Source organism: Leuciscus leuciscus, assembly GCF_965113295.1.
Source record: "Leuciscus leuciscus genome assembly, chromosome: 12".
NCBI classification, from domain to species: Eukaryota; Metazoa; Chordata; class Actinopteri; order Cypriniformes; family Leuciscidae; genus Leuciscus; species Leuciscus leuciscus.
The window spans coordinates 36,362,236-36,374,522 of record NC_138736.1 but is presented as its reverse complement, the minus strand read 5'-3'; the positions used below and the strand labels follow the sequence as shown (position 1 = coordinate 36,374,522).

General features: G+C 39.1%; 1 protein-coding gene and 1 long non-coding RNA gene across 5 annotated transcripts in view; one reads left to right on the top strand and one right to left on the bottom strand.

The window, feature by feature from the left end:
* The window catches only part of LOC309511214, a 37,541-nt gene that overhangs the window by 7,589 nt on the left and 17,665 nt on the right, over positions 1-12,287 (bottom strand). The window lies entirely within an intron of this gene.
* LOC309510699 (uncharacterized protein) lies at positions 1,860-9,202 on the top strand (the record flags this gene model as incomplete). Its single annotated transcript, XM_082185571.1, has 18 exons — positions 1,860-2,054; positions 2,304-2,439; positions 2,626-2,697; positions 3,219-3,596; positions 3,879-3,977; positions 4,180-4,412; positions 4,515-4,693; positions 4,824-4,920; positions 5,020-5,129; positions 5,717-5,842; positions 5,984-6,098; positions 6,350-6,412; positions 7,360-7,414; positions 7,591-7,682; positions 7,878-7,995; positions 8,123-8,230; positions 8,318-8,485; positions 9,000-9,202. Exons 1-18 carry the CDS (start codon positions 1,959-1,961, stop codon positions 9,200-9,202), a joined length of 2,448 nt encoding a protein of 815 aa, XP_082041697.1. The 5' UTR covers positions 1,860-1,958.

Below are 12,287 nucleotides of genomic sequence, written 5' to 3'. Positions count from 1 at the left end.
TAATCGCTATGATAGCTTCTGGTCACCACATTCCGTGACGGTACCACGGAATATTCAGTAGATTGTTTCACCTTCACTGGACGATATTGCCTATTGCTGATTTTGACACTTTAAGTAGGCTATTCAAGTTGTCTGTGTTTGCGATGCAATGTAGCCCAATTAAACTGTGAACCTCTTATCCCCCCCTGATCAGTTTGTATAGCCTTTTGCATATTGTGAAATTCTGTGATGGCACCACGGATTATTCCGTGGTGGACACACGGATAACCGGATCACTTGCGCTCCCCCAGTTGACGTCGTTTTATCATTTGGAAACGTATGGCTTTAAATATTCCGAGTTTACTTAAAGTACTTCACTTGAAATGTTTAGTTTTAAAGGGATTTTAACTTGATATTGCATTGTTTAATCGCTATGATAACTTCTGGTCACCACGTTCCGTGACGGTACCACGGAATATTCAGTAGATTGTTTCACCTTCACTGGACGATATTGCCTATTGCTGATTTTGGCACATTAAGTAGGCTATTCAAGTTTGCGATGCAATGTAGCCCAATTAAACTGTGAACCTCTTATCTCCCCTGATCAGTTTGTATAGCCCTTTGCATAAAATTCTGTGATGGCACCACGGATTCTTCCGTGGTGGACACACGGATAACCGGATCACTTGCGCTCCCCCAATTGACGTCGTTTTATAATTTGGAAACGTATGGCTTTAAATATTCTGAGTTTACTTAAAGTACTTCAGTTTAAATGTTTAGTCTCAAAGGGATTTTAACTTGATATTGCACTGTTCTGTCGTCGTTTAATCGCTATGATAGCTTCTGGTCACCTCATTCCGTGACGGTACCACGGAATATTCAGTAGATTATGTTTCACCTTCACTGGACGATATTGCCTATTGCTGATTTTGACACTTTAAGTAGGCTATTCAAGTTGTCTGTGTTTGCGATGCAATGTAGCCCAATTAAACTGTGAACCTCTTATCCCCCCCTGATCAGTTTTGTATAGCCCTTTGCATATTGTGAAATTCTGTGATGGCACCACGGATTATTCCGTGGTGGACACACGGATAACCGGATCACTAGAGGCAGGCTTGATCAATCAAACTCCCCACCTCTCCATCCATCAGCCACCCCTTAGCCTTAGTTTAAATACTATTTGGACTAATTTACTATTATTATTATTATTATTATTATTTTTTACTGTTCACGGAATTGACAGATAGGCATATACAAACAACAAAACACGATAAAGATTAATAATAAATGAATGTTAAATCAGATGAGTCTGTTGCCATGACGGCGACACGTCACACTTCCGTACGCGCATCCTAGAATTTCGCGGTTTTTACAGCCATTGCGAGGATCACCTCTACAGATCGGTATGTATCTCAAGCCTGCGTTACGTATTTATTTACATCACCTTTATTGTTTATTGCGTTCACCCTGGGGATTAGTTTGTGTTTGTTGTGTTGTGTTGCAATAGAACTCACACTGTTGAGCTCTAAAAAACGTTTCTCCATAAAGATTAAAATTAAAATTACATCATCATAGAGACAAATGTTCTCTTTGTTTTCTTTTGATTCAAATGTAATTAGTAAATAACTGTAGTCCAATATTTGTGAGTTAATTAATGTCTTTTTTTCTCAGAGATCTAATGATGCTTTCTTGTCTGTTCTACAGATTATTTGCTGTTCTTCATAAACTCTTTTATATAGACTCTTACATAGAAAACAAAGGCACTTTTAAGAGCCACTCTTTCAATCTCTCTGTCTCTCTCACTCTGTTTCTCTCTAGTCTCTCACTCTCACTCAGCCTCCCCTCCCCCTCACACACACACACACACACACACACACACACACGCGCACGCACACACACACACACACACACACTCATCTTCATATCTGTATTGTGTGTCTATTGTCTGTATTTTTGTATTGTATCTGTGAGTGTGCACCATGTCGGAAAAACACTCAAGAGTCTTTGAAGATCCCAGTGAGGTCAGGGGGCATATGGCTGCCGAAATAAGCAAGGCTCTTCTCCATGAGGCCAGGGTGAGACATTTTTATACACTTACACCCATGTCTTACAAAATTACATATTGTTTGTTTGTTGTAGTTGCTGTTGAGGTATGATGTTCTACACATTTAATGTATATTGGAGTAGTGTAGTATTTTATATTTTGTAGTTTTTGATTTGTGTTTTTTTATTGTTAGTTACTTTGGAAAAAAGCATCCATCAAACATAACCATAAGTTAGTCTGATATTCTAGCAGAAAACATTAATATTTTATTTTCATATAGGCTGCAATGGCAATGGCAATGGAAAGCCATGTCCCTCAAAAAAGAAAGAGGACTATGAAAAAGAAAGCAGTCGCAAGCGCAGCGGCCATAAGTAACAGACGTAAGAAACGTCAAAAAGCAGAACGCCGTGCATTAGGTTTGTTGTTTATAGCACTGTTGTTATAGTTTAATAACGGTAATTATCTAAATGTTGGTGAGTGAAAAGATGGTTTGAGCTCACTGAGCCAGATGTATGATGGAATTTTGTGAATTTTCTGGACTAAAATATATGATGCTTTAAGACCCTGATAGAATAGATAACCAAATGTATTGGCCTTTACAGCTTCCGAAGTTCAATTGAACACAGTGTCTGAGGAAGTCCCTCAGATAGAAGAAGAGATGACTGCAAGTCTTGGTGAGTATGTCTGTAATATCCCTAAGACTACATTTCCTATTCCTCCATATAAACAACTTTTCTAATGACCTTGTAAACTTTTCCTTGATTCATTGTTGTTGATGTCTCACACTTCTTCTCCACGCAACTACATTAAAAGTGGTTTGTTTGTGTTTCTATTTTGTTGTAGACAGAACATGTGCATTATATTCTGATTTTTGACAATTCTGCACTCAGTGCTTTTGCAGAGGCGTTAATTCTTGCCTAGTTTGGGAAGTGAAGTGATAGACACTCCAACTTTTCATTTCAAACTGGTATATTATCGGAAGCATATTACATGGTTTGTGATACCATGAGCAAGTCCATATACAGTACATTAAACCAACATTGAATGGACACTGTAGTGTATGGCTTGGTCAAAGTCAGATTTTAAGTCATAATTATTGTCGTACCATTCAGTATTAAGTCATTTTGATCCATTGTGCCTTCACTCAATCGAAGGGTTGTTTAACAGTTATTTATTTATTTTCATTTATTTTCAGAAACGCGTCTTCAAGAGTTAAGGGACACTCTTGTTGAGGTTAATGTGGCAGCTGAAAAAACAGCATGGGCACAGCGGCAGCTACACGCTGATACAAGGGCAAAAGCAGCAAGGCCAGTGCTGCTTGATGCTAAACTGTCCGCTGAAAGAGACATCAACCAAAAATGCCACAGGTGCGGCGCTGGAGAGGCAGTAATTAGGTGCCTGGATTGTGTGCCACTGGACATGGAGTTTCTATGTGGAGGATGCGACATGGAGGCTCACAAAAAGAATGTGTTCCACGGCAGGGAGGCACTTTTCCATGGCTACCTGGAGCCTATTCCCCCCACAAAGGCTGTGGGGATGGGTGAAAATGGCCAGCCTCACTTTTGTGAGCAGGGTATGTGTTTAATAACAATTTCTGTTGACTAGTAAAGAGTAATTACACAAATATTCTTTGTTGATAGACTTTGTCAATGGAAAAGGTTTAAACTCTTAATTTGAATCTCTCTTTGACTGAAGAAATTGTTTTTGTTTGGCTTTGACTATGAAACGTGCTATTAGTAAGAAAACAGTGATAATGACATATGGTAGAGCTATTTTGTAGATGTTTGTTTTGAATCACTAGTATAGATATACCTTCTCGATTGAGGAAAAATGTAACAACCTCTTTGCATTGCAGTATGTCAGTTGCCCTTGCCCGCACGTAGGGCAATATGCGAGTGCACCCATGAGATTGAGGTCACCTCTGGCAAGCATATTTCTGTGGTCACCATGAATGGTAAGTTTGAAAAGTCCTGCTTTTTGTTTTGTTGTACTGCAGAAGTTAACAATTGCAATCAAGGCAAAGCTTTTCTCATGAATAATATACCAATTACCAAATGCCAATGCCATATCAAATACTACAGTGAATGAATAATGCACAGTTGAGTTGGAAAAAGTTGATTCTTTGAAGCACGTTTAATGTGTCTCTTTTTTCACAGGACGATATGATGTCTGTTTGCCCCGTAAAGTTTGTCCTACCTGCCTTGTGGAATGGACCCCAGGGGTAAAAGAGCTCCTTAGGTATCGTTACTGGCCAAGCACAACAAACTGCCAGACACTATATAGTTTTGACGTCTTCGAAGCATTTGCTCACCTTAAAGTATCGGCTCCTTCGATGTCAAGAAATGCCTTTTTAAAGCTACTGGAGCACCGTTCTGTTCAGGCTGGAAGGGTAGATCTGCTTGAATCATTGTAACACATAATCATATTACTGTATCTGTAATATTGTAATATTTATTTTCTGTAAACACTAATAATTTTTTTTATGTCATAGCCGGGAAATGTCTGTGCAGATACGTTCCAGAAAAGTTTTTTCGAATATTGCTTTTGCAAGCATACAGAAGAGGTGATGTGTGAAGTAAATGACTTTTACTGTCCAGCATGTCACCCAGACATGTTGGCAGTGTGTTGCGATGGCAATCGCAAACATTATCGCTTCAAAAAATCAAGGGGGTATGTTCATATTACACAGGCATTAATGTCAATATCAAAACCACAGCAATGTCATAGAAATAGTTGCATGTAGAGTAATGTTTGGTCAGTTAAAAAAGGATTTTTTTTTGTGATCAATTTTAATGGACAGAAATGAGGAACAGTCTCTGTACAAGGGATTATTTCTTGCCAAAGATGAGGAGGTATCAGCCTTTCTAAACAACGTCAGAGGCAGCAGCATGACAAGAGTATGTGTAATATTGCATATTAAGACAGTATATCTACTGCTTATGTTTGTGTCTTTTCTGTTTTCTATTTGTTAAGACGAGTGATATCTGACTTTACAGGCAGATAACAGTGGAACATGTGGTGTTTCAAGGTTCAGGGCGAGTAAGGAGACGTCAAAAAAATCATCGTCCAAAATAGATGAAGAGGGGATACAAGTGGCAGTCTGCAGGTATGTGAGTAGATCATAAGTGTGCAATTGTACAGATGCCACTTGTCACACGCTGTGGAAACTCAGTTGTGGATATATGTATCAGAGTCGTGTTTAATTTCCTTATGGGAAGTAAAGTCCTTTCCATCCTTCGGATGAGACATTAAACAGAGGTCCTGACTCTCTGTGGTCATTAAAAAATCCCAGGATGTCCTTTGAAAAAAGAGTAGGGGTGACATCCTGGCCAAATTTGCCCCTTGGCCTCTGCCCATCATGGCCTCCTAATCATCCCCATATTGGCTTCATCACTTTAATTATTTAATATTTAATTACACTTGAATTATTATTAAAGTAAATCCCGTTAATATATTTTTTTCCCAAGAACATTGTTTTAAAGCTTAGTTAGTCACATATGTACAGATTGATGGGGAAATGTGTGTGTGGGGGAGAGAGAGAGTGTGTGTGTGTGTGTGTGTGTGTGTGTGTGTGTGTGTGTGTGTGTGTGTGTATGGATATAAGCTTTGAATAGAGGGTTTTGATTAGTTTTGCTTTCCACAGGTCTTATTGTGTAAATTGATTATTAACCATATTGCCCTCTTGTGTATCAGACACGGGATATTGCTGCGAGGACTGAACCACTACCGTGGCGAGGTCTTCGCCTACCCAATGTTTTTACAGAGGGAATTGTCAGAGAGGGCCAATGTCACTTTCTTCTGCATGGATGTTGTCTGCAGGTAATTTTTCTATTATCATATTGAAACTCGATCAACCTACTGTACATTAAATGACAAATGCCTGTTTTTTTTTCACTCGTTTTATATTGATGGCCAGGCAAAGTTTTAGTTAATGCCTACTAATGCTGTGCTTCTTTTTAGGTACTGGCCATACCTAAGCAAAGTGACTGAAGAATCATCAGATCTTCAACCGCTGATGGAAATGAGGCCATTTCTCAGTGTGATGCATGCCAAAGCTCATACAGCAAAATGCGAGGTACCTCAAATTGATACTGAAATTCAGATGCGAAAAGTTGAGCAATGATTATTTTTTATTATTTTAACCTGGTATTAGTGGCAATATACTAAATTGTAAGTCTGTGATTATGATATCTTATGTAGTATATTTTGCAGATAAAATATGACACCTTTAATGTGAAAGTGGTTTTAATGTGCACATAATTCATGATTGCATATCATTAGATTTTTAAAGTTATGGTATGAAATTAATCCAACACTATGCTGCAGGTGAGATGGGGTGGCAGGAATCAGGATGGAGCAGGGAACACTGTTGGAGAGGAAGTTGAACAAGTATGTTATTACCGACATTAATTGTAACTATGTAGATATAGGAGACTTCACTGATACATTTATGTGAGAGACAAGCAGAGTGTGAAGGATAAAGTACATCAGGGTATCAAACAAAGATCCATGCTTGCTCGGATGACCATCAGATCACTATCTGAACTGTAGTTGCAACACACATTATGTCTGAGTAAAAAGTGAAGTCAGCAGTGGTGGTTTATGCATGATGCATCACTATTTCAAGCTTCTTTCCCTCTGAGCTGCACTATTTAATTATATACACTCTTTTGATCCTGTTAGGGAAATTCAGTCTCTGCATTTAACCTATCCGTGAATTAGAGATGCACATACACAGCACACAGTGAGGTGGCACAGACTATCTCCTAACCACTTAAAAGCAGTGGTGGACAGTCAGCTGCTGCGGCGCCCGGGGAGCAGTGAAGGGTTTAGTGTCTTGCTCAAGGGAATCTTAGCCGTGGATGTGGACGGGACTGCGATGTTCAACAACTTTCCCCACCAACTTTCACTTTTTACACAACCACTTTCCTCTTGGTCGGCATTCGAACAAGTCGAACGCCCAAGGCACTAACCAGTAGGCCATGGTTGACTTTCCAACCTTTCATGGGATTCTATGAAAATGCCGACTGTCACAGCTCTGGCATGCCATTGTGAGGTTTTAAAATGTAGACCCAATTGGCAAGATCCAGCATTGCTCCCAACTTTGAAAAATTGGGCTCGATCTTTCCAATTTGATGTCTATGGCTATGGCTGAAAGGGTGTGGTTGTTTTAGTTTGCATGGCATTCTAAGGTGGAGAGCTAGTTGACGATAAGATATTACTTAAATATTAAGTATGGCTACATGTTCACATATACATATGTTTTGGTTTATTTGTTGTTGGATTTTTTGGTAATGTTATATAGAAATGCATTCATTTCTTTATTGTTTATCTAGGTAAACAGCTTTCTCTCCAGGGCAGCTCTTGTCACAAAGTACATGACAAAGGCAGGTTGGTATGACACATTACAAACCATACGCTGTGATGAGGTATTTCTGACTTCTAAAATGTCATTTTCCTGTTCTCCTTGCACTAAAGTAATTGTTGTGTTAGGTCGTGTCTAACTGCAATGGTCTTTCTCAAGTAAATTGATCCAATCACGCATGCAGATTTATTTTTTTAATCAGGGAGAGAGAATATGCTCACTCAACAGGCCATGGGGTGGAACAGAAAAAAGACAGAGAATCTTCACAAAGTCTTGGCCTGCAGATACATCAAAGTAAGGACATTTCCTAATGGTCCTCTTGCCTGACACAACATACATTTTAACAACAAACAGCAGAGCTGTAGTCCATCCATCTGTAATGAGCTCATTCATCCATTCATTTATAAACTGTAGGTGAAGGAATTTCTTGATCCCGGTATTGGCTGAAAGCTTGCATGATATTTTTTTTTATTTTTGTGTGATTTAAAGATCTCCGAGAGGGCAAAGCTGGAAGTTGCCAGCTTCAGTGATTTCCGCCAGAAGAATAACATCACTGAACAAACAGCAAAGCAGTGGGTGTGTGATGTTCAGCAGTGGGCACTCACAGGTAAATCATGCATAGTGCTCAGACTTTTCACAAATACAACTGTTAATTACTTTGTTCAAATATGAACTACATAAGGTGATCAGAATTTTTTAAATGAAACAATTGCTTAATTGTGTTACCTATTTAGAGCCAGGGAGCACAACAGAACAGGGAGCAACAGAGGACCTCAGGGCTGAGATAGAGAGCATCATAGTGGCCCTGCTACGCAAGAAGCAGGACCTCTATCGTCAGCATGGTTGGTTGACTGATATTCAAATGGTACATTGCAAATGCAAACAAACAAAAACTGTTTTCCTGATAGTTTTCTTATTTCACTTTGCAGATAGCAACCAGACAAGACAGAGAAAAAGAAGAAAAATAAGAGAATTAAAAAAAAAAATGAAACAAAAGATCCTGCTGTACAATGCTAGTGCAGAGGATACAATTGACGAGGAGTTGGCCTCAAATTTGACAGAGGACTACATCCTGCCTTGGGAGAGACGTGAGGATGGTATGGTAGTCCTGACATGTTCTCTAAAATGTATGCCTGAACATAAAAAAAAAAATAAATAACAGTGAAGTGCGCACACTGCATGCTAGATAGATTTATTAAAAGCACAACGTTTCGACCATCAGGTCTTAATCAGGTGCAAATGATGCAACATTTGCACCTGATTAAGACCTGATGGTCGAAATGTTGTGCTTTTAATAAATCTATCTAGCATGCAGTGTGCGCACTTCACTGTTTTTTTTTTTGTTTGTTTTTTATGTTATTTTGATGTCCTGCACCTGAGCCCAATTTTGGTGTTTGGGATGTCCATACCAGTTTTGAAATTTTGGGCTTATAACTTAATCATCATAAATAATGACAATAAAATGGCCTTGAATTCTGTGTTTAAGTTTTCTTGCAACAAATAAACAAAAAACAAAACAAGAAATTGAGTAACATCTTTCTGTCATGTGTGGTTCTACATGCTATAATTTTGGAACAATACTTGTAATTCTTATGTTTATGTATGTTACAGATTTTGGTGACATGTCAGAGGATGCTGCAGCTGGTTTGAAAAGTGTCCTCATGCGGAGGTCCTCTGCACTGGAGAGTTTATGCCAACAAGCTGTGAGCACGTATAGTGCTATAGTTGATGACCTCCAGTTACAGGACACAGAATGCAGAACGGACACTGATGATGAATATGACCTTAGTAGTCCAGAGTCAGAAGAAGATTAGAAAGGAGACCATTCTGTTTTGTTTTTTGTTTTGTTTTGTTTTTAAAATCTGTAAACTTTACATTATCTCTCACCCTCCCTAAATCATAACAACTCCTACCCAGAACAGTGCTTGTTCATTCTTCACACATCAGGCAAAAGATACAGAGGCATCACTAGCAGGAACATTATGATTCAGGGATAGTACCTACCCCAGGTTGCGTGGCCACGCCTTCCTATGCACATCCGCTCGATTATCATCTCCCTACAGTACTAGTTTGGATTTGATTCTGATTCCATTGAGCTGGGCTGAGTTTCACGATAACGTTGTCTCTTAGCGCGCTACGAAAACTCTTAAGGTATAACTTAACTGAAGGTATACCATTTCTAGGCGTGTTCCCCGAACTATACCTTAGGAAGCTGTTTAAGATATACCTTCTTACGTGCGCCGTTACCCGGCTCTGTCCGTGTCGATGGTGCTGAATCTGCTGATATCGATGCCTCGAGAATCAATTATTCTCTCGTGCAGAGGCTGTTTATGTGAGAAAGCGGTGTTCTTTATAAAAGAAGCACTTCAGAAATAGTTGAAATTGCAATTATTAGGGCTCATGGGATATTATAAAAAATAACCCAAACTATAATAGCCTATTATAGCCAAGCCTACATATTTTAAATTGTATCATGTATTGCTGCCATAATAACCATTTCAATTATTTATGCGCTTTCTTCTCTTTCCCATTTTTGTTCGCTGAGGTGGAGCTGTGGTGAAATATTGTTCTTGTAAATACTTTCCAGCATTTCAGTAATAAAAGTTTAAATCTAACGTAGCCTACGGTGCTCGGCAGTGATCAAAAATGATTTAAACAGTGGATTTTGAATCTCTTCTTGTAAACTCGGACATGTGGATTCAGACGGCAATTAAATTAACGTACGACCTGTTTGTAAAAAAAACAGTAGGTACTAATTTGGCCAGGGTTTTTTACGCGGGTTGGGTGAGAAAAAACACTGATATTATGGATTCGGACTATAATAACCGACTTACTGTACGAGACCATGAGAAACAATATTAGCGTCCGAATAGGACTTAACTGACAGTAGCCTATGCTTTCACTGGCCTTTAAAAGTGCTCTTTAATTAAAATAAATGTATAGAATTTTATTATATATAATAATATAATTAAAATTCTATTAACAATCAGTGTAATGACAATTTTATTCTTTGCATGAAAACACTTGAATTAGCCTAATTGAACACTGTCTGTGTGTATTAAAACTTCAGAATTATATTCATATAGACCTGCAACAGTGATAAGGTAAAGCTAAGAGTGGTCCAGACCAACCTTACGGAAGTAGGACTTACAGAAGGTATGCTTAACTAAGAACGTTTCGGGAAACACGTATTAACGATAAGGTACAGCTTAATGTGTAACTTAAGAACGACGTAGCGTTAAGAAGGTTTCGGGAAACCCAGCCCTGGTTGTCTGGTTGTCTCCGGTGGAAAGGAGTTGTGAACGCTGATTTAGAATGCTATCAGTCAAGGGATGATCCTATCTTTTTAAACTTCAACACCTCCAGCAAGCAATAATTCATCGCTACCGAATGGCCAGACCCAGGCTACCTTTTATTACCAGGCTACCCCCCAGGCTATCAGACACGTAAATATGCACTAACCCTATGATAATTCAGTTATCAACATTAGGTTTTGTTAAATGTGAAACTATTTTGCACTGCAACTTCATGTACTACAATCATGAGTGTGTACACTATATCAATGCAATATCTACTGAATGGATTGGCCCTCTGCATGGACTGTTGGACATGGACTGTTTTATGCATTCTGGACTGTGACTTTTCAACCTCAACTTCAGCACTTAAAGGACAATATGGAGCTCATTAATGCTCTATTGAATTTTCTTGTGTTGGATGTGTGTTGTGGTACATGTGAGCACACAAAGAGAGATTTCTTTCAACTGTGGAAATGGCTACAATAAACTTGAATGTGAATTTGAAAATGTCATAAATTATTTGTGATTGTAATTGAAGTGCATAAAGTACATAATTGCCTAGTAGTCTTCATTGAAAATCTACATTTTACAGTATACTGTCACATAATAAAAACTCTTCAGGATGCTGAAGTGGCACTGGTGAAATACATCAAAATCATTAATTGTCCATGGGACCTGGTGTCACTTGGCAGTATTTAACACGCTGTGATGGACTTGACAGGTTAGAGCTTTGATAAAAAGCCATGAATCTGTTATTCATATATTCAAAACAAATGTATTTAAGCAGGATAGTATTCAAATTAATATGAAAAAAGTGAACCTTTCATTAAGGGTGCTGATAGGTTCAGAGTTGGAAACAGGACAAGATCGTAGCCAGTGTCTGAAAGTATAATAAAGCTGCATGCCAGATGTCCACCACCACTGTTGTCACTCATGGATCCCTATCAGTTTGCTTACAAGGCTGTGGAAAATACCATCAACCTAGCTGTTTACTCTGCTACGAGTCAATTAACACCTATGCATGCATAACTTAGCATAGAACATGATAGATCCTCTCAATCTGTTCTCCAGCCTGCAAGTCATGAGCAGCAATATAGCTCTGTGTCACTTGATACTTGACTATCAGAGGAATATAATTTAATCAATTTTAACAATACGGAAGCATGCCCTCAACACGGATAGGCCACCACAAGGCTGTAAGGAGGCAGTAGGAGCAAAAACTGTATTCTACTGTCGCTGGTGGCTCGTGCCACTCACCTACTGTCCTGTACACTGTCCTGCGCCACTCACTTATTGTCCTGTGCCACTGGTTTATGGTCCCGCACCACTGTCCCGTGAGACTTACAAATTGTTAAAAACCTAACCCTGAACCCTAAACCTAATCCTAGGACAGTGACAAATGACTAGGGACAGTAGGCACATCAGACGAGACGGGACATTGGGTGAGTGCCATGTGAGAGTAGGCAAGTGTCACAAAACAGCATGAGTTGTGTCGGACAGTGCATGGGACAGCAAGTCAGTGGCACAGTGCACAGGACAGGTGGCATAAGACAGTTGATGAGTGGCGCAGCACAGGTCACGAGGCAGTGGATCAGTGGTGCAA